The sequence below is a fragment of the Crocodylus siamensis genome, chromosome 8 (assembly GCF_052110815.1).
Source record: "Crocodylus siamensis isolate JL-2025a chromosome 8, ASM5211081v1, whole genome shotgun sequence".
NCBI lineage: Eukaryota > Metazoa > Chordata > Crocodylia > Crocodylidae > Crocodylus > Crocodylus siamensis.
Window position 1 is genome coordinate 2,794,850 of NC_143402.1, and position 26,924 is coordinate 2,821,773.

The 26,924-nt window shown below is 49.2% G+C and overlaps 1 protein-coding gene across 2 annotated transcripts in view; it reads right to left on the reverse strand.

Annotated features, from left to right (window-relative positions):
* Positions 1-7,495: 7,495 nt before the first annotated feature.
* GPC3 (glypican 3) overlaps positions 7,496-26,924 on the reverse strand; it is a 211,293-nt gene continuing 191,864 nt past the window's right edge. For both annotated transcript variants that reach the window (XM_090061611.1, XM_090061610.1), the window contains exon 8: positions 7,496-7,892. In XM_090061611.1, coding sequence (XP_089917737.1) covers positions 7,723-7,892 — 170 coding nt within the window. In that variant the 3' untranslated portion in view covers positions 7,496-7,722. The remainder of the gene's footprint in view (positions 7,893-26,924) is intronic.

A 26,924-nucleotide genomic window follows, 5' to 3' on the forward strand; every position in this document is an offset into this window, starting at 1 on the left:
GTCCAAGCAGACACAATGAGTCCCATCTGATAAGAAAACAGCCTTGATGTTTCAAAGGGAGGGAAAGATCGACAGAAAGCCGTGAATGAAAATGGGAAGTTCTTTAGGAGAGTGCATCGGCTAGACAACTCCACAATCAAGAGACACGACAGCTTTAGCTAAAAAAACCAACGCTGGTTCAGCGGAAAGGCAATGGTAGCAATTAGAACAAATGTTACAAAGGGAATGGATAGCAATTAATATAAGAAAGAAATAATTCATGTAGAAAATTCAAAAGGAGAAATCCAGAGTTAACAGCGCTAAGGAAAATACAAAGGCATTTTAAAATGCATTAGGAACATAAGGTGTTTATAGACGTTACGTTTTTCTGTGCTTAATGTGGACTACAGCCACCACCACATCATACATGTGGATGTCTGTCATCTGAATTAAAATTGGCTCTAGTCCCAATTAATTAATCCCAATTAACCAATCCACATAGCTGGCTCATTGTGCTAGCAATAGTATTCCTACTTGGTATTACCCATTATAAAAGAGACATGATACAACCATTAATAGTGATGTTGAAAAGGCATCGGTTCACATTTATGTTCTGCATCTGGAAAGAAACAGGATGACGTAGTCGCGGCGCAGGCAGATGATTCTGTACTTCCAGCCCACTGGTAACCAAGAAGGATGTTAAGCAATATCTACCGGGGATCCCCATTTTGAAATCAGGAGGTGAAGATCAGAGTATTCCCGCCCTAGACTACTTGAAGACTTAGCTGCAAGTCTCTCGGAGGGTAATATTTGATATACGCTGGTATATTGGAGAAGTTCCAGTCTTGGACGGTTGTCAATATTATGCAAATATTTGAAAAGGGCCTGTGAGATGAACCCGGTAATTATAGAAGATGAACCTGATACCTCTGAACTTTTAAAAATCAGAACATTTTTCAGCACTAAGCCTAACACCGCCTGACACATTTACACTATTACTTGTCTCAACCAACTTGTAATCCCATTAAAAAAAATGAAATCAGGATTGTTTGGCAAGATCTGCTTTCCATATAGCTATATTGACTGGCTTTAATTATATTCCCCATGCTTTAATCCAAGGTCAACTGAAACCCATTCCAGCTTTTTCCATTATTTTGTCTGGGCTTGATATACAATAAATGGATTATGAGCTGGCTAACTGACAGGTCTCCAAAATAATTACCAGCGAGAAACGGGAGAGTGTTTCCAGTGGGGTTCTGCAGGGATCAGCACTAAACCTGATACTGTGCAAGATTTTTATCAATGAACTGGAAATAAATATCAAATCAGGGCTGATTAAATTAACGAATGGCAGGGCCATCTTAAGGTGGGTGACATAACATACCGTTGTGTTAAAAATGTAATTGGGATTAAGCCACAGAAAACTAGGCTATTAAGGATGTTACAAGGCTACTGCACTTAATAGAGGTTGCTTTTTCTGACTCTCCTACTCGAAGCCAGCAGGCAGGAGAGAAGTGTTACACCCTAAAAGAGCCCATAGAAAGGTCTTCTCTCCATGAAGGTCACTGAAGGAAGCTGGGATGGAGCAGTAGCTGCTACAACAGGAGCAAACACAGGCTATTGCACCACCCGCTGCAAACTAACATTGCACTGGGAGGGAGGTCAATCATACGTGCGCGTAAAAACCGAAACACTTGAGTCAGCTGCTTGGGCCCTGCAAAAGGATGCTGGCTAATGAGCCAATTCAAAGGGGCAGGCACAGCTTTATACCCCAAACCAGACCCCTGAAGGGGTGCAGCCTCTCTGGGAGGCAGACGCGGCTCTGCAGGCAGAGAGCCAAGCTTTGGAGGCACGACTGGCCGAGGTCTGCGTTGGCCTTGGGGCAGTTTTGGAGAATAGGCAGGGGAGGAGTGGGATTTGAGGAGCCCTGCTACCATGCCAGGGCTGAGCGCTCCAAAAATCCCAAGCCCACCTGTGTCCCATGACAGCCAGGAGTGTGCCCCTCTCACCAAACCAGAAGCAGAGGTGCTGAGGCAAGGGTGCCAAGTGCTGCAAGGTGCCCTGCTCTCCCCACCCAAGTCACACTACTAAAACAAAGGACTGAGGACACAGGTTCGAGTCTCTGCCAGTTGGGCAGGGGGCCGCTCTCAAGGGTGGCATTTGGTCATGCATCCCTCGCACCCTGTTCCTTCCTCCTCCTTTGCCCAACCAGAAGAAACTAAATGAGCACCGTGCAATCGCACAGCGCACAGCCAGGACAGCAGTCTGCCACCTCCCTGCAGGTCTCCACTCTTGTCTATCAGTAAAGGTCCAAATCCTACAAACATGCAAGGCCGGGAACAGGTCCTATTGAGCTACTGTGGCAACACAAAGAACCCTGGACAGGGAAGAAGTGTCTGGAGAGGACCAAAAGTGACAGGCTTCAGCTGCAGCAAGAGAGACAGAGGTCAGACCTCAGGGAAAGCTTGTCAACTATAAATATAGTGCAACATTTGGCCGGGTGCCCTGGGGAAATGGGGGAGCCTCCACCAGGGAAGGTTTCTCAGAGAAGGTTGGACAAAGGTCAGAAGCAATGGGGTTAGGTGCGGGCAGTCCTGCCTCTGAGGACAAGGTGATCTCTGCAGGTCTCTTCCAGCCCCGTTGTCTCTCATCCTCTGCATTAGCACTCGCGAAGTCACTGGAGGGGGTGCGACTCCATCTCTTCCACATCTCGAGCCCTTTGCAAAGGCGCAGAAACAAAACTGCAGCTGAAAAACAGAATGAAAATATTTCAGATTTCACTTCTCCAAAAGAAGCACCGCGAGTCTCAGCTGCAGCAGGCAGCTGTGAAATTAGTTTGATTGTAAAGTTTCTTATACTAAACCATTAGCCAATTAATTAATGAACTGGGATTCCCCCCCTTCCCACAAAAAACATTGGCGCTTTAAATTCTAATTCGACGCGTGGCTAGACGATAAATACATCGCACGTGTTAAGCGCGTCTGAGTCGCACAATTGCCGCTGAATGGAAAAGGTGCTGGATCCTTCGTCATGCTTAGGGAAGTTTGCAACCCTGCACAGGACAAGTATTTCTCTGCACGGGGTGACTGTTCCTTGATGTGAAATGCAGCTCAGGACCAGACGTCAGAGGTGAAAATCAGCGTTGCTCGGGTGGCGGCCACAGAGCCGTTACCCCTTTCCTCTGGGAGCCCAGAAGCCAGCCCGCTGCGGTCCGTCAGGAGCTGCAGAAGGGGAACCGAATCAGCCAAAATAGATGAAGGGGGTGGGACCCGCAGCACACCCCCTCGGCTGAGACCCGGCCAGAACGGAGGGCAGGATGAGACCCTGTGGAAAGCTCCAGAAACGGTGATTTCCGAGCCAGGCGGCCGCATCCCACAAGGAAGGGGACTTCTATTCTCATCCCACATCTGGAAATTATTTCCGAAGCACCCACGTCACTCCGGAGCTTAAATTCCGCGGACTCCCCCCGGGCCCGTCGCTCCCATTCGTGTCCGTGGGACACCTAGATACCGCTGTAGAGCTGGGCTCTGGGCTCCTAACTCTGTTGATGGGATTTAGGTTTCTAAGTGACTTCGAAAACTTTACGATCGGTCTTTCAGCAGGGCCCCGCTGTATCCCAGACACCCCCGCTGCCCACACACACAGACGCACGCTCTTTCTGGTCATTTGGTTCATGAATCTATGATGCAGGGGATGGAGGGCCAGTTTGACATAGACCCCCCCACGACTTTAAAGAGAGTTGCATGAATAATCCCCAGGGGAACGGGTGGGAGCCTACCTGCCAGGCTTTCCAGGCGAGCTGACCGCGAGTCAGCTGGGACTCTATGAAGCCTCCATGTTGCATAGTTGATGTCATCCGCCTTCATATTTGTGCATGTGATGTAATAACACAGCTGCTGTTCAATGAATGGAAAGGCTGTTGTGGGAACAATGCCCTCCTCCTCCGTCCAGCAACTCTGGAGGACAAATGCAGCACTTCGGAGGGAGCTCATCCATGAGTTCATCAGTCAGAAAGAACAAATGCAAACCAAGAAGCATTATGCTGTGGTTGCTGGAGCTAGGAGGTCCAGGGCACAGAGCAGGACTTTGTGTGTGTGGTTCGCATGCCTTGCGGAGCAGAGTCCAGGCCCGGTGAGGGGTCTGCATGCTATGCTGCAAGCTATGTTACCATCAGCGACCAATTCAGACCAGGTTGTTGGGACCTTAATGAGGGCCGAATGACCGACTACATCTGAATGAGGGAGCTCAGGTACCAAAGTGGCACAACCGCATTAACGTGCTGCCCTGCTTTTCTGGGTATGCCCAGCTCCTTTGAACTACGTGGGAAATCTCCATGCCACACCTGCACTGGGCGGGGTTGGTGCCCAATAACTTCACTGTGATGTGCCTCTGGCCATGAGTACAATCTACACCTCTGGGCTCATCTCTGCTGCAAAACAGGCAAGGAAAGTTTGGGTTACATGTTAGGAAAAACTCTGTCCCAAAGAAGGTAGTAAAGCACTGGAACAGGTTACCCAGAGAGGTGGTGCAGTCTCCATCCTTGGAGGTTTTGAAGACCCAGGTAGGCAAAGCCTCGGCTGGGATGATGTAGTTGGGGCTGGTCCTGCTTGGAGCAGGGGGTTGGATAGAGGTGACCTCCTGAGCTCTCTTCCAACTTGAATTTTCTATGAGTCTAAAGTAATAGAGAAATTGGCCTCTAGTTCGCATGTGATGTAGCAGCATTTGGGGAGAGCAGGGCGCTGCACATGAGCTCCTACCCCAAGTTAAGACCCTTAACCTGAGTTAGTTCACCTGGTTCCACCAACACCAGTTACAGGCACACCACTTATCTCAGTCTGGATGTACTCTTTCTTGCATATCTTAGCAAGGATGAAACAGGGAAAAGCCTGTATTGAGCGCCAGCGGTTACCTTAGCAAGGTCAGGATGGGGTTATCTGACCCAAAGCCCATTTTGACACCTTCCACAAATCAAAAAACGCCCCAAACCATGAGGTCAAGTGAGTTCAGCTCCATATTCCATCTCGTGCTGGAGCAATGCATGCACCCGATGGAGCACTGGGGTGGCAGTACATCCACAAGGCTCTCAAGCAATCAGGAATTTGCAATATACCCAAGGATCAGGGGGGGTTCATAGTGGTATAAAGCTTGGCTGTTCAATTCTGGAATATTTCTGAACAAAGAAAAATCTGTGAGAACTAAAAGAAACACTCGAAAATCATGCACACGCACGTGCCCACACACAAAAAACCCCAACACCGGCCAGAATTCAAAAATTTTTCTAAGGTTATAATGTATTATTTTAGAAATTTGGCAGATACAGGATTCAAGGACTTTTTTCTGTGATCTATTATCATAACAAGGTCTCAAACAAGTTGGCTTTGCTAAAAGCATGTCCGTGCAAAGGAAAAAAAAAACAGGATCAGCATGCTACAGAGGAGACTTTCTGTCGACAAGTATTACTATCACATCGCAGTGGTGCAGACTGGGAACACTAGCCAGGCGGTACAGAATACATTGAAAAGTACAGTGATATTGTCTTACTAAGAGAGAAATTACATCAGTGCCATCATTGAAAAGCCCATGTCACACACCCGACTGTCTTGTGACTCAGCTCGGGAAGAAACCGCATACAGAGCACTTCAGCCCGCTCCGATCCCGGCATTATCTTACAGCAGAAGGATCCCAACACGCCACCTCCAAACAGACCGAATTTCCCGGTGCCAGGGTCCACCAACAGAAAGATGGGAAGGGATGATTAGAGGAGAAATGAAAGAGAGAGAGGGGAGTCATTGCATCACATTGACAATTTGCCATTAGCAGAGCGGAGACTTGCAGACAGCAACGGGGAGGAAAAGCAGGCGGCCGTGCGTGCCGTCAACACAGAAACCAGCTCGCTCCTGGGCAGGCAACAGAAAGAGAGGGAAGAAGCAGGAGGGCTAAGAAATAAATCTGCTTGAAAAACAGGCAGCAAACTGTTGCTCTGTAGCATTTGGGGTTATCAAAGCTATGAAGACTGGCAGCGGGGGTTTAGGAGCAGCAAGAACAACAGGCGCACTTTGGGTGACACGGAGTTGAGCAATGGTCCTCAAAATCAGCAGCGCACAAGGGTGGCTGGTAGTAAGGGCTGTGGATTGGGTGCAGTTTGGCTCCGTAATGAAACACCTCCCTCTGCAGAAAGCCAGGACGGAGGGGGATGTCACTTGAGCTGAATGAGAGAAATGAAGAGCGGGTTACACTGATGGGACAATCAAGTCTCCAGGGAATGGACATAACATAAGCTTCTGGTTTCCAATGTGAAACTTTGCTTTAAACACACGGGAGGTTATTGCGATGCATCGTTCATAGAGAAGCAGGCATTTTTCCTCGGATCTGAAGGACGCCCTGCATTTAAAAGCTGGTCTAAGTCCATCCCAACCATGCAGCTGGTGCAACAAGAAACATCACCCGCAAAAATCCTTGCTGCCCACATATTTGACAGAGCTAGCTGAATACAAATGACATGCAAAAATAGTCAAATGAGTGTCCCATAGTGCTGCGTGTCTGCTGCTAACCCTGTTTTGTCTCGTTGCTATAATAGGGTGGAAGCCCATCCTTCAGCCTGGGCAGCGCAGCACATCGACGTTGTCCCTTGCCTTGATTGGTATCTGCAGACTTCCAGTGGGACGGGAAGGTCTGCTTCGGGCGTCTGCAGGGCCCCCGAGCAAATCACGGGGCACTCTGTGCTACTGGGAGGGATCTCCAAGAAAAGGCAGCTGACAGGGGAGCTGGGCTTCGTGGGAAGAGACTGGCAGAGCTGCCTGGTGCTGCCCGAAGCTGGAAGCTCCTCAGAGATGGGCGCTTGCTCTTCACAACTCGCCACGAGCAGCGTTCATGCCCAGAAACAACTTGCTGCAGGGTGGGGCTGCTGTGATCCAGGAGACTTGCCCTTCGGGCCCTGACAGCAGCCCAAGCCTCGTCTGCAAAACACGACGTCTTCTTTCGTTGTACGGGAGCTCCACGTATCTCTCACCTGCCTGCTGGGGCTGCTTTCTCTTGGCCCCCAGCCCCGATGGCTCTCCCACCCCCTTCCCCCTCGGGCTGGGGTGTAGTCCAAGACACAGTCTAGTCCTAAGTACTTGGGGGGAGTCCAAAGTTTCTCCCGACCATCAGAAGCCTTTTGACCGACTGCAGGGGCAACAGATCAACGTCACAGAGGAGAATGCACAAAACTCAGTCCTTCTGGCTCATTTCCCCTCCCATTTTGGGAGTGCATGCTCTCCCTCCATCTCCCACCTTCACCTGATGGGCTTGGGATGGAGCTTCCAATCTGGAGTCAGACTCAGCCCATTTAAACTACGGATGAGACCTGGGTTAAAGTCAGATGAGAGCGGGGATGCGATGCTGCCAGGACTTCAGGCCATGCATTTTAAATTAAGTCAAGACAAAATATGCCTGTCTGTGTAACTAGTCAAAATTTCAGCCGTTGTAAATTGATAAAAGCATAATGCGTATTACCCTTTTATATTAAACTGTTTAAAAAAAAAAAAAGAAAACGAAAAGAAAGAAAGCACACCATTAACCCAGAAATACTAAAATTCACCATGAACCAACCCCTTTTTGCCAAGATACGGATTTTTATTTTACAAAACAAACTTAATCTTTGGAAATGTGCATATATTCCACGAGGACGGCTGTTCCTGCGCAACGAACACCCGAGGGAAGAAGTCGATCTCTGGGAAAGTCTGCTGTAGCTGCTATAGAAAGTCAGTGGGCCAGCATATGAAAGACCACCACGAAAGCGGCAGCAACGGGAACATGACCCAGAATGGTGCTCCCGGATCCCAGGCTGCGGACCGCCGAGCCGTCTTTGCTTTGCCGATTCAAAAGTTGTTTATTCGAGGGAGCGTCGTCCATGTCAAGGTCGTAAGACAGCTCTGGGGAAACAGGGAAAAGGAATAAGAGTTAATTAGCCGAGTGGACCAACTCCTGGCGTGATCATAGAAAATGAGGGTGGGAAGGTTGCTCAGGAGGTCACATCTAGTGCAACCCCCTGCTCCGAGCAAGACCAGCCCCAACTACCTCATCCCAGCCAAGGCTTGGTCTGATAACATGGCTAGATGCCCCTTAGAAGCCACAGCTGGAACTGAGACCATTTGTGCATAGAAGAAACACAGAGTAATAGAGGAAACACTGACTCCATTTTACTGGCGGGGTAGAGAGGTGCAGCGGTTAAGTGACTTGCTCCGGTCATGCGGGAAGGCTGTGGCAAAGCAAAGAGATTTGCACATCGGTGTCCAACATCCCAAGCCATCCTTTCACTTAAGGAAAAGCTGCTGAAGTTAGCACTTTACCTGAAGCAGCTTCCCCTGGGTGACAGCCACCTCTGTATAAGCGTATGCACCACCGAAGTCCTTCAGACAGCTGTAAATGGGGCTGGATGGGTGGCCTGGCGCCCTGTCCCCACAGAGAACCTGTCCGACAGCTCTTCACCTGAGCCCAGAACCAGCCCCGATGCCGTGCATGCACCCGGGCACTCGCTTCTCCATAGCACTCAGGACTGGTTTAACTTTCGTCCCACTGGAGGCGGGTCTGGGAGGCTCCCAGTGCCCTGACCGGAAACCCAATGAGATCCGTACTGCACGCATGACAAAAATGTGCTTTTCACACAGGAGGCCTTTAAATTCATTTCTTCTTCCCCACCTCTCGGGAAGCGTTCGGAGAATGAATGAGTCAGTGTGTGGACAGCACTTTGAATGTGCGCCAAGCAAGGCGGAGCCTGGGAGGACTTGGCTTTACTTTTATTTCACCCAGGCTCCGCACCACCGAGCTCTGCAGAAGTTGTAAAGAAACCTAGTTGGGCTGCAGCATAGGGAGACCATCAGCAGGGGTACAGAGCCAGCACGAAGCCTGTCAACCCCTTCCCTCCTCATCGAGGACTCAACCAGGCCTTCTGCCCTGCGGAGACCTTCCCCAGGGGTGAATTCCAGGAACAGCTTCGTTTTTACAATAAGTCATCAGTGGTTCCTATTGCCATTTTTTGTACCTCTTTTTTCACAAAGAGAGGGCAGCTAGAGCAAGGGCAAAGGAAATAAGCCAATGCAAATAATGACCCTGGGGTGCAATACGAGGATCCTCATGAAAGGGGAGTTTCTTTTGCCTAAGCCAGAAGAAAACCCTCGTCAGATCTCAGAGAGGTCAGCATAGCCGGGTTTCCTCCGCGACAGGACATCGGGGTCCCAGGGAAAGCCCCCTCTGCTCCCCGGGCCATGGTGGAAATGGCCCCACTGATGTGTGCCCAAGGTGACAAGGCCTCCAGGACACCAACTGGGGAAAGAACAGCAGCAACCCCCCCCAAAAGGCAGAAATGCAGAGGGAAAACTTCGGCCTGGCACAGAGAAGGAAAAGCAAGAGGAGCACAAAAAGCTAGTGCTGGCAGCAACTCTGCTACCTAGCGCGGTCTCGCAGCAGCCAGGGATCTCACCCTTGACGGGGCTTTCTGCCCTCCGGTCACGGGGGGCACGTTCGGTTAGGTCTGCTTAGCTTCCTGGCTGCTGTTCTTCCCCTCCTGGGGTCGAGCTGCCTGTGATGTGCAGACCCCTGGGAGCAGATTAAATCACAGCGAGGGAGCAGCGACACGGTGACATCCCGTTCTGAGCCAGCAAACCTGAGCTGATTTACACCAGCTGAGGCTTCTGGCTCCTACTGCTTTCCATGGCCCCAACCCCCCGATTTCAGGCCAGTTTGGACCGCTGCTCGACCAGATCAAGGCACTTTTGTGCTAGCGTCACCCCACCCCGTACACACATGCTTGCAAGCAGTATCCAACGGGCTGAATAAACACTCCAGCGAAAAAGCCGCATCAATCCAAGAAACACGACCGCCAGCGCGAATCGATGTACCCAAACACACAGCAAAACAAAGCAGCAAGATCTTCACACGGCAAGCGAGCCCGTCTGGGGGTCATCAAAGGCAGGTCATACATGATTGAAAGGGAACACACACGCACACACAAAGGGTCAGAGCCAAGCCAAACCCCGGTGTCAAGCTCTCTCGAACTCATCCGAGATTCCCACAGACACGGTGGGTTCCTCTCATCCCTCAGCTGGCTTTTTCTTTCTTTTCTTTTTTTATAATGCAAATATGCTCTCTTCCTCCAGAGACTCACCAACATGTGAAACAAGCCAAGTCGAGGACCTGAAACAGATATGCAGATTCGGGCTGTCCTTGCCCTGCAAAAGTCAAACTTCCAGCGGACCCCTTGGGAGACGCCCTGCAATGGGACAGATCACCTTTCACTTTAAGTAGCCGGTTCAAATCTAGCCCAGGCCAAAAATTGTTACCATACGATGGCTTTCAGGCAACCTGCATCGCTGTAAATCGGTGGTCTCAGTCCAGTTCCCCACGATATCCCGCACCTGATAAAACCTGCAGTGACACTGGAAGTTTTGGCAGGCGGACCAAGGAACAGGTACACGTGCAATATTTGCATTTCCATAGTGCCTGGGACCCCAGCCAGCAGCCAGGACTCCTTTGTGCTAGGTGCTGTACAGACAAAGAGACGGTCTCTGCCCCCAAAGTCTAAGTATCAGAGACAAGAGGTGGGCACAGCTAGAGACAGAGCCCGAGAGGACTCTCCTGGCCGCCAGAATGGGCAATGGCCGCTGCGGCCTGATGGTTTCCTACTTTCACACAGACTGACGGGGAAACTTTTCAGACTCGAGGCACCCCTCAGAAAATGCCAATTCTTTGTTTTCACTCGTCTTTTGACTACAGAAAGGCAGCACTGCAATTTTTCATTTGCAGAGAGCTCAGAAAGACCACAGCAGGACAGCAGGTATTTAACCCTCTAGATTCCTCTCTGAAATCTCAGGGTTGATCTTGTGAATCAGGTTTCCAGGCCTAAGTGCTAAGGTTGGGCTGGTAGCAGCAGATGTCCTGTCCCTCTCTGCAGAGTCTTCCTGCACCACGTAAGGCTGAGGCAAGTTGGAAACCTATGGCAATGCAGATGCCTTCCTACACCCCTGGGGAGGGTGAGAGGAGCATGAATCCATGAGCTTTGCCCACAAACTGCCCCCGTGGGAAAGTGGAAGGGCCCCTCGAGCAGCCGGCAGGAAGGGTAGCTTCCCCAGTCACCAGCCTGGGAAACTTGCCCAACACAGAAGGGCAAATGAAGTGGGGAGGTGCCTGGGTAAAGCAGACAAATGGAGGCACACTGGGGTGAAGGCCTATGGGCTGAATGCTATTCTGGGCAAGGGAGAGCGCTCGGGCAATTTTTCAGTTGCAAAGAAAACCAGCACAGGGTTGGGTGAGAAATCTCTAAAAAATCCCTGTGTTTTGGGCAATGCAACATCTCCTGCTGCCTGGTGATCTCCGTAGGGTGAACAGCTACGGTCAAGGTGTGGAGGAGCCACCGTGGCCTCCTTACGGTTCAACACGTGCGTGGCTGCACCCAGGTAAAACACCAGCCACTCTCATCTTATACCACCCCCTCATTTCGAAGGCACGATTATGTACTTTCATTAAATAAAATTAAACAACGGACTTTTTTTTTCCCTCATTAGTCCTTCCTGGAAGGCTCAAACACCACCGCCGCCGATTTACACCCAGCTGAAATAATGCAATCTAGCTCAGCGGAGAGGAAATTATTGACCGAAGGCTGTTTTGACACGGACCAAACGCATTCTCGTCTCTGGCGCATCCTGGCTAGCAAACACTCCACGGCACGTGTCTCGAACGCACGGGCCTGCCCCTGCACGGGATGGCACATCCCGCTCTGCAGCTGGGGCACCGTCGTAACTAGAGCTGGCTGAAAACTTTCCAGTGGAACATTTTTCCTGCTGGAAAATGCCATTTTGCCAAAAAAAATGAAACTTTCCATGGGAACATGCCAATGACACAGTGGCATGTTCCTTAAAAGAGCCTTTCAATTAAATGCTTATCAGAACAAAATGTTTGGGATTTTTTTTTTTTTTAAAACTTTGCCATTTGAACTGCCTTTTTTTTTTCTCTTGAAACTTCCTGTTCTCTTACCAATTATAATGCGAAGGTTAAAAGCCACTATCAAAACGAAACGTTTTGATTGAACACAACCGTTTCCTTTCATTTCCATTTAATAGGGCACTTGGAAGGGCCGGGTTTTCACTCCGATTCAGAAGAGAGCACCGATCCCCAAGTCGGGGAATTTCCCACAAGTTGGAAATTCTGGCTTTGCTTGTACAGCTCTCATTTTGCTCGACCAAATTAAAAGCAAGGACACAAAAGCGCCATTGTCTTCAAAGGCCCAAGCAATACTATCCTGGCACTGTCTGATTACTCTCAAAGGTCTATTTGGGCATGGCTTAGTCTTTAAATAGATCCCGCATTGTTTCTCGCTCCAGCTTGATTTGCAGCAGTCTGTATATTCATTTTTGCTCCTATTGACTTATTGGTACCTCTGAATCCTGCAGGAGAGAAGCAGCAAACCATGCCAGATTTCAAGACGAGATTTCCTAACCAGGAACATGCCTGAAACGGCTCCCCATGAAAAAAAAGCAGCAAAATCAGGTTAGGAGGTTGGTCACCCTTAAACTTCCAGTAATGGGGAGACGAAGTTCTTTGGGTGAATCTGATCTCTTTTATTAGACCAACTTAAATAGTTGGAAAGCACAATTTTAAGCAAGCTTTTGGGTTCAAAAGCATTTTATGCCATTAAATCCATCTGGGGAAAAACAAGATCCAAGAGCCTGGAATTTCTTTTCTTTTTTTTAAAGTCACATTCAGGTAAAAGAGAGAATATAAACCATTTAAAATAAGCCATTTAAATCATGTTAAAAACCGCCCCCAAAAACCAAATCAACCTGTTTTTACCACATGGAGACAGCCAAAAAGATGGGCTGCTGCTCAACGGTCCTGTTTATCCACCTGCACTTCCTAGCTGCCCCTTTCTTTGCGCTTCTAACCCTTCCAGCTTGCTACGAGCACCGTAAACCGCAATGGTTTCAGCTGCAAAGTAACCCTTTGGCCCGGCAGAGTGATTTTTCATGCAAACTCCAAAAAATCTGTTTCTGTTTATAATCAGTCCAGCCGAGTCCAGAGGGTCTTTCCAACAATCTGTACTAATTACAAACTCAGCCTTCACTCTCTTTTTTGCCCTCTTTGTCCTCTGTGCTGCAGATTAGATAATCCGCTTAAAATAATAGTCAATCATTAGCTCTGCCGGGATCTTTGCCTGCAAACAGGGTGCACTACACAGTGTCGCCCGGGGTCCTCACTGTGGTTTGTGCAACTTCTCCAGCTGAGCACAAATGACTCCCGCTAAATATGTGTCTTTTGAAACAAAAGCCGCTTCTAACACAAAGCGGCTGTATGCTCCTTCCTAGCACATCAAAAGCTACAATCCTCATTCTTGCTCCGACACGCCGCGTGGATGACACTCTCGAACAGCTGTGCGCTCCAAAAGACGTGCTTTCCGCGTCTACAAAAGGAAGGAGCGACATTCTTCTGCAGGTTGCTATTAGAGTGACGTGAATGATCTCTGCACAAGCTTATCAGGTACAAGTGATTAAAATGCTCTTCTTCCTGAACCGCGGCGCTTTTTTGGAAGCATCTACAAAGACAGTTAAACCAGAAGTAGATTGTTTTCAAGTTGGCATAATCGTTTCCATTGCAGCTGGCCTAAAAATGCCAGGAGGATAAGCGCTGGCATGTAGGCAGCATTACAGAAGGCACGCACATTCCTACGGAAAACAGATTTATGCCCCTTCTTTAACCATCAATGGGCAGCATATTCTTAAGCAAATAACTGGAAGCAAATTCCTTGCAAGCAAAGGGAAAAGGACTTCAAAGGGGGCCAGAAGGTTTGCTCCAACCAGCCGACAGATCTCCAAGCAAGGCCAGGAAAGAGGAGCTGCTATCGAGATGCCGCAGCAAGGGAATGTCATCCCACAGCCAAGTCTCTGGGCGTGCCAATGGCCAAGGTTGCCCCAGCAGATGGTTTCAGCATTGGACCTAATATAGCAACATATTGATTTGCTGCCTGTGGTCGAAATGAAACATTTAATGCTCTAAGACTGCAGCACACTTGGTATGGGCACTCTTCCTTCTTGGTCTATGGCAGTAATGCCCGAGATGGAGCAGTGCAGCTTGCTGAAGACCTGGTTCTGGTTCTTCTTGCTCCCATGGGGGAGGGATTTCCTGGGCAAAACACACAGAGGGAGCCCTGCTAGCCTCACCCCAGCACAGGGCACCACCACATCTGCTCATCCCAGAGACCTCCATTGTTTAGGGGGGAAAAAACACTTCATTTGACTGAAAAAGGAGTTTCTCCTTTGGGCTATCAGTGCTCATGTTCGGGACCACCAGCCTGCTTGCTAACTGTGCTAATCAGTGCTAATACACTAGCTGAGGGTGAGGCATATGATGTAATGAAGCGGCGGGCCCATCTCCATCATCCGGACATAAATCGATTCACAGCACGTGCCACTTGCCCACAAGAACATGTTTTTCTAGACAACCCGAAGGACGCAAAGGTTATGCCAAGGGCAATATTGATTTGGGGTGAAGTTCACCTGGGGCTAGAGCACAGCCACCAGCAACAGGCCACGTGTGACAGCTGCAGGTAAGCCCAGGGTCTCCTGCAGAAGAGGGATCGATGCCAACCCCACTCCGCTAACCACGGGCCATGGGACAAGGCTGCCATTTCAAATACTGCAAGTCAGCAGCTGCTGCTGCATAAACTGAATTGCAAGTAATTCTTCTCGTTCTCCTCCCCTAGTCTGGAGCAGAGGTTCGGAGGGAGGAGACGAACTCTATCGCCGCACGCTGAACTCTGGGGTGTATTTCACATACAGAAAGCTCAGCAATTCCTGTGAGTAGAGTGCATTTTTCCCAAGCAACATCTCTACACCCTTGTCTTTGGACCTGCCCTTATAGATGCATCGTAGAGCAACCTCCAGGGATTCAGGTGCTGGAAGACCAAGTTTGCCAAAATCGTGCCGGTCTCCAGAGTCCCAACCACCAATCCTAAGCTCACTTTGGGAAAGGCACTCGCTGCCTTACTTTGTTGCATCTCATTCCAGTTTTGCCTTGAAGAGACTCTGGCGACGGCTGCTGCATTAATCATTTTTTTTCCTCTGGCAACGAGTGAAAGAGCTTCTGCGTTGTGCCATAGACTGGATTAATGAAAGCGTGTTTAGCAAACGGCGCTTGTGTAATCTATTAGCAATTAACAAATGCCACCAGCATTAAGTGGAAGAGCAGGATTGTAACAACGTGGGGCAGGAGTGGCCAGGCCTCTGCTTAGCGCAAAGCACTGTGATCCGAGCAGCATGCGCTGAGGAGGAAGAGGCACAGAGAGGAGGATGAAGGGACCAGGAGAGAGAAATAACTGAAAAATGGCAAGCGGGAGAGACAGAAACAGGAGGACAAGGAGGGAAGAGGCTTGGAAAAGGAGAAAGAAAAAACAAAAGACAAATCCAGGGCAGGCTGGAGCACACGGGTGCATGCCGGTGGGGAGGGGAGGAGAGCCAGTTTTGGACCCAACCAAGGACCGTCTACCTGTCTGCCTGGCACCAGCTACGTCAGAGTAAGATGTAAAAACCCCACGGCAGATGATATAGGGTCGTCCCATCCCCCAGATTCAGCCCCCTCCTGTTTGGGAACCTGGGAAGGTGCCTGTTTGGTTTCATGCATTAACCCTGAATTTCTCCTAGTCCCAGGAGGGAGACATCCATCACCCATGGCACAAGGATCTTTTCCAAGCTGATAACCCTAGCTTTACTGTACGGGGACCGTCTGGTGGCCACATATGGACAAACTGATGGCCATCATATAGCATGGCCATAAAGGGATAAACCCCATCTGGCTGGTTCATGGCAATCAGCAGCTCCTCTGTAAAAAGAGCTGAGCCAGCAACTAGCCTCTGAAGCCCCGGGCCAGAGAGGGTGGCTGGAGGAGGCCTGCTAATGTGAGCTTGACCATCATCAAGAGCTGCTCCAGACACTACGAGAGGCAGCGGGAGCAGAGACATGAGGTGCTGAAGACAGTAGCAAGCTCTGAGCATACCTAAAGTTTCCTTTGTCAAGCAGCAGTTGCACAAATGAGGGACGTGGGCAGTCTGGGAGAAGAGAGCCAGTGTCTCCTCCTGCTCCTTCACCAGGAGATCTAGGGTCTGCACAGCACCCCTGATCCTTTGAGTCACTAGATCAGCACCCTTGTGTCATTCGATGGCTGAGATGTCCATAGGGTGCTTTACCCAGTACAGAACCAGAATAATAGAAAATGAGAGTGGGAAGGGAGCTCAGGAGGTCACATCTAGTCCGTCCCCCTGCTCCAAGCAGGACCAGCCCCAACTCCATCATCCCAGACAAAGGTTGGTCTAGCCAGGTCTTAAACACATCCAAGGATAGGGAGTCCTCCACCTCCCTGGGGGAGCCTGTTCCAGTGCTTCACCAACCTCCTAGTGAGAAAGTCTTTTCCTAATATCCAACCTCAACTTCCCTTGCTGCAGCTTGAGCCCATTGCTCCTTGTCCTGCATCTGCCCCCACTGAGACCAGCCCAGCTCCATCCTCTTTGCAACCCCCTGCAGGGAGCTGAAGGCTGCTATTCAATCCCCTCCCATCCATTAGTGCTCAGGACTTCAAATGAACATGTAGACAATATGCCGCGATCCCAGTGGGAAGTCAGAGGAAAGAACCTTTGTCATCCAATTGGTAAATCCTTTTAAAAATATAAAATCTTCTGCAAAATGGATTCTGGAGATTAAAGATAATGACTCCTCAAAATACCTCACAAACCTACTCCCCTCCCTGCTAGAGTCTCCCTGCAATGCCAGCAAATCCTAGCACACCTGCTATAGACAGGGAGAGCAGCCCCAGACACTGGCCAGGGAAACTGCAGATCACCAAGTTCATCCCAAACTCTCTGCCTTCTAGCAAACAGGGACCTGTTGACTCCTTGAGATTAGCACAGATTTTCCCGTCCTACGCTCTCCTTATCACTACGCTGCCTGGAGGTCTGGCCTCTATTAGAGTGGCCGGGTAATAAGGACTACTTCATTTACTTTGCTATTTAGGTTTTACTGTAGGGTTTCTTTTAAGTGAACTTCACCCTGAGCACCATTCAGGACATTAGCTGGAGTGCTTCATTTATCTGAGCCCTTCAGCAGACTGCAGTGCTAAGCAAATGCAACCGCCTCGCTCCAAGAAGAGCTTGAAATGAGCTGCCACTTGCCAGCCTTCCAAACTTCTGCTTGCCTGCACCCGGAGCTGCCCGCCTTCACCTATACATGCAAACCTTGTTCTACGCGATGGTGCCAGGCTGGCTTGCAGTTGTGGCTTGCCTTGGGGAAGGCAGAGGTAGCACAAGGCAGAAGTTAGAATGGGTTGAAAAATGTTCAGCAAAGAGCATCTATCCCATCAGACAATGTGGCTCCGTCGGAAATGGAAACATTCCCCGGGAACATGTCAACTTGGACAACATTTGTGATGGGAAGAGCGAGAATGCTCTGTTTGGACAATATCGGGATGTTTCTTTTCAACATCATCATTTTGCTTTTGTTACATCCAACATTCAATTTTAATATGCCACATATGCATCTACACAAGATGCTTTACTGCACATTACACTAATGAGCAGTAAAGCACCATTGTCTACATGTGCGCAGCAATTACTTTGCAGTATATTAATGTAATGTGCCATTTTCTAGCACCTGTAAATGCGGGTACTAGAAAAACGGCGCATTAACTAATACACTGTACCGCATGTATAGACGCTGACTGGGAGCAAATTGCTGCTGGGCAGCCTAAGCAGTAGGGGCCACAGGGGATGGGGAGAGCTGTTCTGGCTCAGTGGGATGCTGCCTGCCAGCCACGTGCAGATCAGAACCCGCCCCAATCTTCCCGTGGCTGCAGGAGCCGTCCCAGCTGCCAGGCAGCCGCTTCCCAGCCACGCGGAGATTGGGACCCGTCCTGATCTCCCCGGGGCAGAAAGTTGTCCCAGCCACCAGGACAGCGCTCACAACCACATGGACGGGTCCTGATCTCTATGTAGCTGGGAGGCAGCCAGCACAGCTCTCCCAGCCACATGGCAATCAGGACAGGTCCTGATCTCCACATGGCTGTTAAGCAGCTGCCCAACAGCTGGAACTGCTCTCCGTGCCCTGTGGAGATCGGGATGGGTCCCAATTTCTACATAGCTGGGAGGCAGCTGCCTGCCCAACCAGGACAGGTCCTCCTGCCCAGCTTGGGGCCAGCCCAATTTCCTCCCAGCTGGGCCAGAGCTGCCCGCTGAGCTGGGGGTTAGCCCCCATACCCCCTATCAGCCCTTGCCTGGCGCCCAAGGGCACCTGGAGCCACCCCTGGCTGCTGCAGGGGGGCTGAGCAGGGCAAGAGCAGCCCTAGACCGGGCTGCTCCTGTCAGGCTCAAATTGCTCCCGATAGGAATGCACGTGTAGACGTGTGCCAGGGAGTGCTTTAATGAGCCTAAATTTTCTGCACAGAAAATTCAGGCGCATTCATTGCACATGTAGACATGCCCAGCAGGTATGTGCCTTGGCTTATGTGTCATATTTTAACATAAAAAATAATGACCAATTTAAAGGGACATTGCATTGTTCCCCAAATAGAATTTTTCTTTCAGTTTTTATTTTGCAGGAAATTTTGGTTTTTCATTCCAATTTACCAAAACGAAAAAAATTCAAAACGTTGGCATGTAGAAGAGAAAATAAGATTTCTGCCCAAGTTTAGTAACGTGAGCTGTATGTCCCCAGACGTGTGTTTGGTGCGTGTCAGACTGCCTGGCGTGCCGCTTCTCACCGAAGAACTCCAATCTTCAGATTTTGAAAACACGGATGTTTTTACAAACTTTTCAGCTAGAGATAGGCATTGCTATGAAATCTCCCCCACCAGACTCGGCTGTCTGCTGTTCAAATAAAATTAACACCTTTCAGATGCTGCTTTCAGAGTGCCTCTGTTTTGACAGTGCTGGTGCGAGGGCAGCTCTAAAAATCTGCCCCACCAAGTCTTGCTGTGAATTTCTAGTCCTACAACAGCCTGGAGAAATCAAGCTCCTCTTGAGAAGCCGGGGGTTTGCTTTGCTTTTCACTGTCACTCTACCAGCTCTTAGGCTGCTCTACCCATCATAGACTTATTTATTTTTTCCATGAGAGGAGATAAAATACCCAGATTGTTTCTTTTCCCAGCAGAGATCATTACCTAAGAGCGCACAATTAAAAACTGAGCTCTAAACACCACACAAAGCGGGAGGAGTATTTGGCCAAAAGAAAATCAACACGACTCAAATAAACAAGACAGTGAAAAATCTCGACTCTCATGTGCTCTAGCACTTACACAGCACAGGAAAAATGAACTTCCCAGCCCAGTATGGGAAATGTCTTACTGATGCAGTGCAGCCACATAACTGCTCTTTAGAGATATTCATCTCGAAAGGCAGAACAGAAAGAGCATTTTTTTTCTTCTCTCTCTTTTTTTTTTGTATCGACTCACCTTAGATGAAAAGCACATTGAGATTGTAATTATGGGAAGGTCTCATCTGGTAGATTTGTAAACTCAGCTATCAGCTTGAATTACTGAAATTAGCAAGGCTAATTTAATGTCACTATTCAAAATAGCAGAGATTTGGAATTTCTTAATGGCCTCAGGAAAAGAAGCCTTTATGCATACTGCAATCTAGGCTTCATTCTTACCCTAAATTCCTTCTCATAGATTTTGTGAATGCCCTGTTTTGTAGCCAACACAAACTCTGTCCAGTAAAATAATGTAAGGACTCCGAATGAAAAGAGATTAGCTGTTCCCTGCTCCTGTTATTTTAAAGCAGAAATAACTTTGGCTTCTACTGATTCATAGACAAAGCTTGAAATGCAAAGCATGCTCAACTCTAGATTCAGCATGAAAAGGGCCTTAAAATATTCCCGAGTGCAAGTAATGGACTTATTAAAGGGATGAAAAGAGGCACTTTTCACAGAATCCCAAGGTCTTTAGTCCTGTCATATCAATAATCTTGCTTAAGAATTTCATTCTATTTACATTTCTTCCCCTTCAAAATATCCTCCCCGACTCATGTGGAATAAAACATTTACACTTGTAAAACGTTAATTTATTTATGTTAATGTTCTATGGCAAGCATTGTAAAACGTTAGCAGATCGCACAAAAGAGACCGAACGTCAAGCCTGCGTTACAATTCAAGCGCATTGTGTGCCATAAAAGATTCTGTACAACATTTAATTTTGCACCTAACAACGTGTGAACGAGGTAGCAAATTTAAAAGCTGCATTTTGTTTTTACATCATGTCATTTGTCTGCGCTAGGACTTTAAGAACAGCCAATCTGTTCCCTGCTTCTTTTATGTTCAACATCCACACAAAATCCTGATCACAATGAATGCTAGCAAAGGGAAACCTTTACGGACAATGAAAAAGAAAAAAAAAAATCTGCCTGTATTTAAACAATCGGAAAAAATCTCAGAGCCTGCAATATTTCCCCCAGTTTACTTAATCTTTGCAGGGCGATCCAGTGTCTGATCAGGACGGAAAGGTAATTTTTTATTCCTTTGTTTGACGGGATGGCTGCAAAATAAAGTTATTTTGGGACCTAATTGCAAAGCGCTGCACAGAAATAACAGGAAAGCAGATGGAGCTGTCCCCTGTTTACTCTTTCTTGAGGCATGAGGGAGATTGTTCGCCGCTAGGCAGAATATCCGCACCAGGATTTATGAGGCTAGCTGCCAGAAGTGTAATAGCAACAGAAAGAAGTAATCAGCACATGCCATCACTGGACAGATAATATACGGAGAGGCCTCCTGATGGAAAAAAAGTGAGGAACAGGAGCAGGGACAAACCGGATGGGCGGCCTGAAGACACGTCTCCTTGCTGATGAGCGCTAAGCCAGTCGAGGACCCAAACCACGCTCTTCCCACCAGGGAACCGCAGCCGAGGAGGTTTCGGTCCTGCTTCCCAGCTGCGGAGAGCTGCCGCGAGGCAGGATGCGCTACCCCTGCGACACAGCCGTCAGCGGTGCGCATGCACCCTAGGGCTAGGGACAGACATGACACAAACCGGTTTAGGGGATCAGAAGCTGGTCTAAACCTGTAACAGAACAGATGTTCAGGTCACATAAACCAGTTTTAAAATGGCTGAAACTGGTTTAAGATAAACCTGGATGAATGTAGCATCAGACTTAACTGATTTGGCTCAAACCGGTTTATGCAATGTCTGCCCCAGACCTACCGGACGCTGGGCACATTTCCACCTCTTTGGGGCACACAAGGTAGGGAAGAAATGTGTGCCCAACGTCTACTGCCGTGGGAGGTCCGTCATTGAGCGGCTTAGGAGTGTGTGGTCCTCTAGGCATCCCCCGTCTTAGCCAAAGGAAGGCAGGACATTGCCCTGGAAGGGCTTTTTCTATGAGGGAGAGGGAGGCTCCCTCCCTGCACAGACCACGGAGCACAATCGGGCCAAATGTCACGGCTTCATAGTTGTTTGGGGCTGGAAGGGACCTTACAGACCATTGGGTCCAGCCCCCCTGCACTTGGGCAGGAAAGACTGCTGGGATCAGATGACCCCAGCAAGATGGGTGTCCTTCCTGACCCCAAAATGTAGCTGCGGACTGCCGCCATGAAGAATAAGCCCAGAAGGGTAGAAACCAGCAGAACGGGGAAAAGAACATTTTTTGCAACAGCAAATCCTCTGCTCCCTTCAACACGGAGGCGGTTCCATTTACTCAGCTATGCACGGCGTCCCCTGAGACGCAGGCATCAATGAGCACCTTGTTCAAACTGGCTCAAAACCTGCTCGTGCTTTCCAAGCAGAGGTTTCCAAAGCCCCTAATAAAGGAAAAGGATCCTTATCCCCTTTTACAGAGGGGGAAATAGATTGCCAGCACTGCAAAAAACGGAAAGCATTGCATAAAGAGAAGCAAGCGACCCCCACTTCCACAGGGGCAAAACAGAGAACAGAGCCCAGGTTTCTGAGTCCCAGGCCAGTGCTCCATCAGGTCAGACTGGGTCATCAAGCTTATCTCCCCTCAATCACAATTACCGCTGCAATCCTGGCTGCACTGATTTCATTCAAGACTGGAACGAGCCAGGTTGATTCTGTGCATCGCTTTTGTCTTGTAACCTTCACCTTTCCTTTGCTGCTTCCTTTCATCCCGGCCCTTCTCCCCCCCCGAACTCCTTTTTTCAATAAACACAATGCGCCTTTTTTTTGTTTTTAATTGTACCTTTTGAATCCCCGGGGAACCCTGACCTTTTCAAGACTGCAACAAATTGCAGCATGCAGCACACACAGCTACACCAAGCAAGGATGGCCCACTCATCACAGCCGCCGAGATGGGAGGGAAGCTGACAGTAATGATTTTCCCAGACAAAACTATCTGCGCTGTGTTTTAAAAATGAAAAAGCAAAGCATTACTATAGCAATGCTTTTTGCCTTCTGCAGACATTAATTAAACCCCCTTCAGCTCTGCCCAGAGGTAGATGCACTGGCCTCCACTGCAGATGGTTTAAACAGAGGCAAAGTGAGGTTGCAGCAAGCGGTTTTGCTCGTGGACACAAAGCAGTTCAGGAATATCATCCAGAATTGCCTTCTAACCTAGGCTTCGTCTTCGTTGAATGCCCTGGAGGTTGGGGCTTCTCCAGATTCACAGATTTCATAGACATTAGGGCTCAGGACCTCGGGAAATCATCGAGTCCAGCCCTCCCGCCCTAGGGACGGGAAGCCAGCTGGGGTCAAAGGATCCCAGCAAGATAAGCATCCAAACGTTTCTTAACGTCGTTCAAAGAGTTTGTGCAGAAAAGGCTCATCATGAAAACAAATGCAAAGCAAACCAATGCCACGGGAAGGATTGGGAGAGGCTGAATATCCCGCATGCCTCTTCATGGGGTAGATCAGTTCTTCCTCTCTGCCACTATTTCTACAGGCCACCACAAGGTCCTGCTGCCATCGGCACCTTCTTGACCAAGGGGAGGATGGAAAATTCAGGGTACTGCCATTTTTTAAAATGGTGGCCAGTAAAAAACCCCTGCTTCTAAGCCACAGGAGGCCTTTTGAGGCCACAGAAGCCTTTCAAAACATCCATTCTCTTTCCTATCGTTCGCTGAAGGAGACCTCGGTGACCACTGCAACACCCATGTCAGAAAAAACCAAGGGGAAAGGAACAGGCAGAGTTTTTCTGCCCTATTTCTGGACGAGAACAAGAGACCACCATGCCCATGTCCACGAGGACATTTCTTGAGATGAGGAGGCGTGCCTTAGCACATATGCATGCATCCCGGCATAACAAGACAACCCCACGTCAGCCCCGGCTCCGTCCACTCATGGCGGTGGTCCCCTGCCTATGTGGCTTGCAGGTGCATTTGCAATCTCAGTGGCTTCAGGGATGTTTTCGGCGACGACTCACAGCATGAAGGCCATTAAATGCTGGAGGAAGATGGCAGAGCAGTGGCTGGAACATGTCACAGGGACGCGACTGTGGTGTTTCCCAAGACCAGTCAGTGGCACATCACGGGTGGCATCTCCCACTTGGGCAAGCCCAGGGTTAGCGCCCAGCCTTCTACCAGCTCCTGGTGAGGATGCCCTCCTCCATGTTCATGTATGGATGCTCATTTCCATCTGCTTGGGTAGCATCGCATCTTCTCAAAACTGCGTCAAACCACTTGTCGCGGGTGCAAGTGCCAAGCAAGGAGGGACTCAGCAGCACAGCCTGCCTGATGCTACAATTAAATGCCTTCGCGTCAGCTGGAAGCCCCTCTTTCAGGACAGCATTGTAGCTTTGGCAGCAGATGCCGGTGTACAATAGATGGTGTTCAGATGGGCGTGCAACAAAAATTAATACCTGTGCAGCAGAGAAAAGGAAGGCAAGAGGGCTTGCTAGCTCTTGCGGCTAACAAAATTGCTATCCGTGGTGCAGCTGAAGCCTGGGAATGCCATTAAGCCCACATGGGGTGTCAAATTGTATGCAACACGAGTGTAAAACTTGCAGGCATTGTATGAGCAGGCAGCCCCATCTCAGACAACGGAGGCAGGGCAAAAAAGCAGGCCCCAAAGGATCGGGTACGGCAGAGCTTCTAAAACTTGCTTCCAAGCTGTGGGGTGAACCCAGGAAGTAGGTCTAACCCTCAAAGCAAACAGCCTTCCACACAATAAGAGGTAACGGCAGCAACAAAGGCAACTGTGCGTTTGCTCTGTTCACAGAGCAGGTGAGCAGCAGTTCAAGGTAAAAGCGGAGTGAGAAGACAGGGATCATCTCTTCCCCCCTGCAGCCTTGCGATGCATAAAAGCAGATTCCTAGGGAGGGAGGGATCGCAGCTGCTTTGAGCAACGCCCTGCTGACATGACAGCCAAGGCAGCTTGCTTTGAGCTCTGTGGGTTTGCCTCTCTGCACGGCTGATGCACTCGTCCATCTCCCACCCCAATAAACTTTGAGGCTCGAAGGCTAGCGGGGAGATGGACTGCATACGCCGCAGGAGCGGGGTTAGCCACAAGGCTGGAGTGCCAGCACTGGGGTGGCTTTATAGCAGGGGGATTCAGCAAACCTGACCCCTAAAGAGACCCCCACCTGTGGCCTGGCTCCTTGGAATAACCCCTGGGGAGAGAATTTGGGTTGAACAGATAGATCCTCCAACGCACAGATCTGCTGACCCACAGTGCTGCAGCAAGGCAGCTCTGGACCTGCCATGCTGGGATCTTGCAGCAATTTATTGCAGGGAAGGTCCATAGGGAAGGACACAGCTCAGGGGGCACTTGTACATGTTATGGAGGTTAACCAGAGAGAGCTAGGGTGAGAACCCAGATCCCCAGGTTCTCCATTCAGCCCCAGAGCCACCGTGCGGGGTGAGGAAGGGAAGAACAGCAGCCCACAAACCCTGCTGTCCCATCTGCTGCACTCTGAAGACACCCCCCCATCCAGGGTTCATTGCATAAAATGGGTGCGAGACTGCAGGACTCCAGCCCAGGCTGCTGCCTGCCCAGAGACTTGGCACCCTTCAATAAAATGACCATTTTGGGAGCCAAGACTTCAGGTTCTCAGAATGCGCGAGTGATTTAGGAGCCTGTGAAAACCTCCTGCTGCCTTTCTGTGCTTGCTTTTTAAGCACAAAATCTCACTCCGCACCTTTACATGGTGGTCTGAGTGATTAAACAAAGAGAATTGCTTTGTATTGGCCTTATTTTTATTGTGTTAGGCCTTCTACAAGCCATGCCTCCCTCTCCACACAACACAGGACTGATTCATCAAAGCTCTGTAGCTATTTTAACCCAACATGTGGAAATGTATTCTCAGTATGTGTTTTATTTTTAGGGTTTGGGTTGTTGGGGGTTTTTTGCTACACAGAACTATTTTTCTTTTTCCACATTTTGTAATGAGTTTTGGCAGCGGAAGTTGTTTGTAAATTACGCAAATATTTGTTTTACTGGAAACATCTGCTTTAACACATTTGTCTTGAAATAACATTTTTTAAACAAAGGTATTAAGCTGTAATGTAAATTGGGCACATCTGCTTATGAGTCACGGCAAGTCAAGCAAGGCAATAGCATTCCCTGTGAATGCATCAGATCTCAAGGATCTCTGGGGGTCTGATCCAGCAGAAATTGGAAACTTAGTGCTTGCTCTGCTCCCTTTCCTGGTACTACTTTTCACAGAATATTGCTGACTGGTTTAATAAATTAGGGCCACTAAATAACAGAGACCTAGTTAGCATCTGCTAGCGGCGTTACGACGGCGGCCCAGTCCGACAAGATACTTCAGCATGTGCCTCGTTTTATAAGCACCTGAGCATTGACTTCAGTGGGACTGCTCGTATTTAAACCAAGGAAAGAAGCACACGTGTACCTTGCTGAATCTGTACTTTATTCAGCCTACAACCACTCCACTTAGCTCCTATGCCGCTTTGCATTGCTTCACATGGTTTTGTCTGGTAAGCATTTGGGAAGAGACAAAACCCCCCAGGAAGTAAATCATCATCCCGATCAAGGCACATTTCATATCTATCCGCTGCGAGACCAGTGGGCGTTCTTGGGATATTCAGGCAACAAGTTTGATTTGGCTGTTTGGTTACAAGGCATTTTTGGCTTACACAACTTGCACGCAAATAGACGGTGCGTGCCTTCCGACAACGTGGACTGATGACTTCTGGTTGTACAATGCTCTAGGCTTTCCATTCATGGTCGTGCCATCCGTCACGGTACCCCTCTGGACAGACCACAGGCCTTGTCAGTGGTGGATCCAATGCATTTCAATTAAAGACAAGCGTGTAGGTTGTGGCCGTGTTGATCTAAGGACATAGGCAAACAAGGTTCTTTGGGTAAATGCAATATTTTTTTTATTAAAGGCAATGCACCTTTATGTCCTAGACTGTCTTGAGTACAAATTGCAGCCTCCCACCTTGAAGCATCCATCTCCCTGGTGGCTCTGCCACTGCAGAAGCTGTCCTGAGCTCGTTTTTGGCCCTCAAAGGAAATATCTGGCTTCCGTTTCAGCCAGATGGTAATGAGGTGATTTGAAATAAAGGTGGGATAAGGCCAAAAATCTCCTCTTCAGAAGGGCAGGGTAGGGCTGTCTGCTGCTTCCAGTGGGAGTCCATCCCCGCTGGAACTGGGGAAGAACCTGGAGCGTCACATCCCTTAGCATCCGAAGCCAGGAAAGGACCATGTCTGTCTCTGATCCAAGAGAGGGACTCTCTCTGCCAGCAGGACCCCGACAATGAACCTTCAGGGTCACGTAGTCTGCAAGCCTGGCCACTGCCAACAGGAAAACACGGGTGTGAATGGCAGGAGGAGGAGGGCAGAGGAAGGGACAGTGCAAATTCAGCCACTGCACCACTTCCCTTGACCCCCAGAGATAGTGCCCTGCAGGTGTAGACAAGTAGCAAAGCAGTAAGAAATCGAATCGGAGCTGTCTGGTATGGGACAGAGCTATCTGCAGGGAAAGCGTCCAGCCCCGCCAGCAGTACTGTGACAGCTCCACAGGGCAT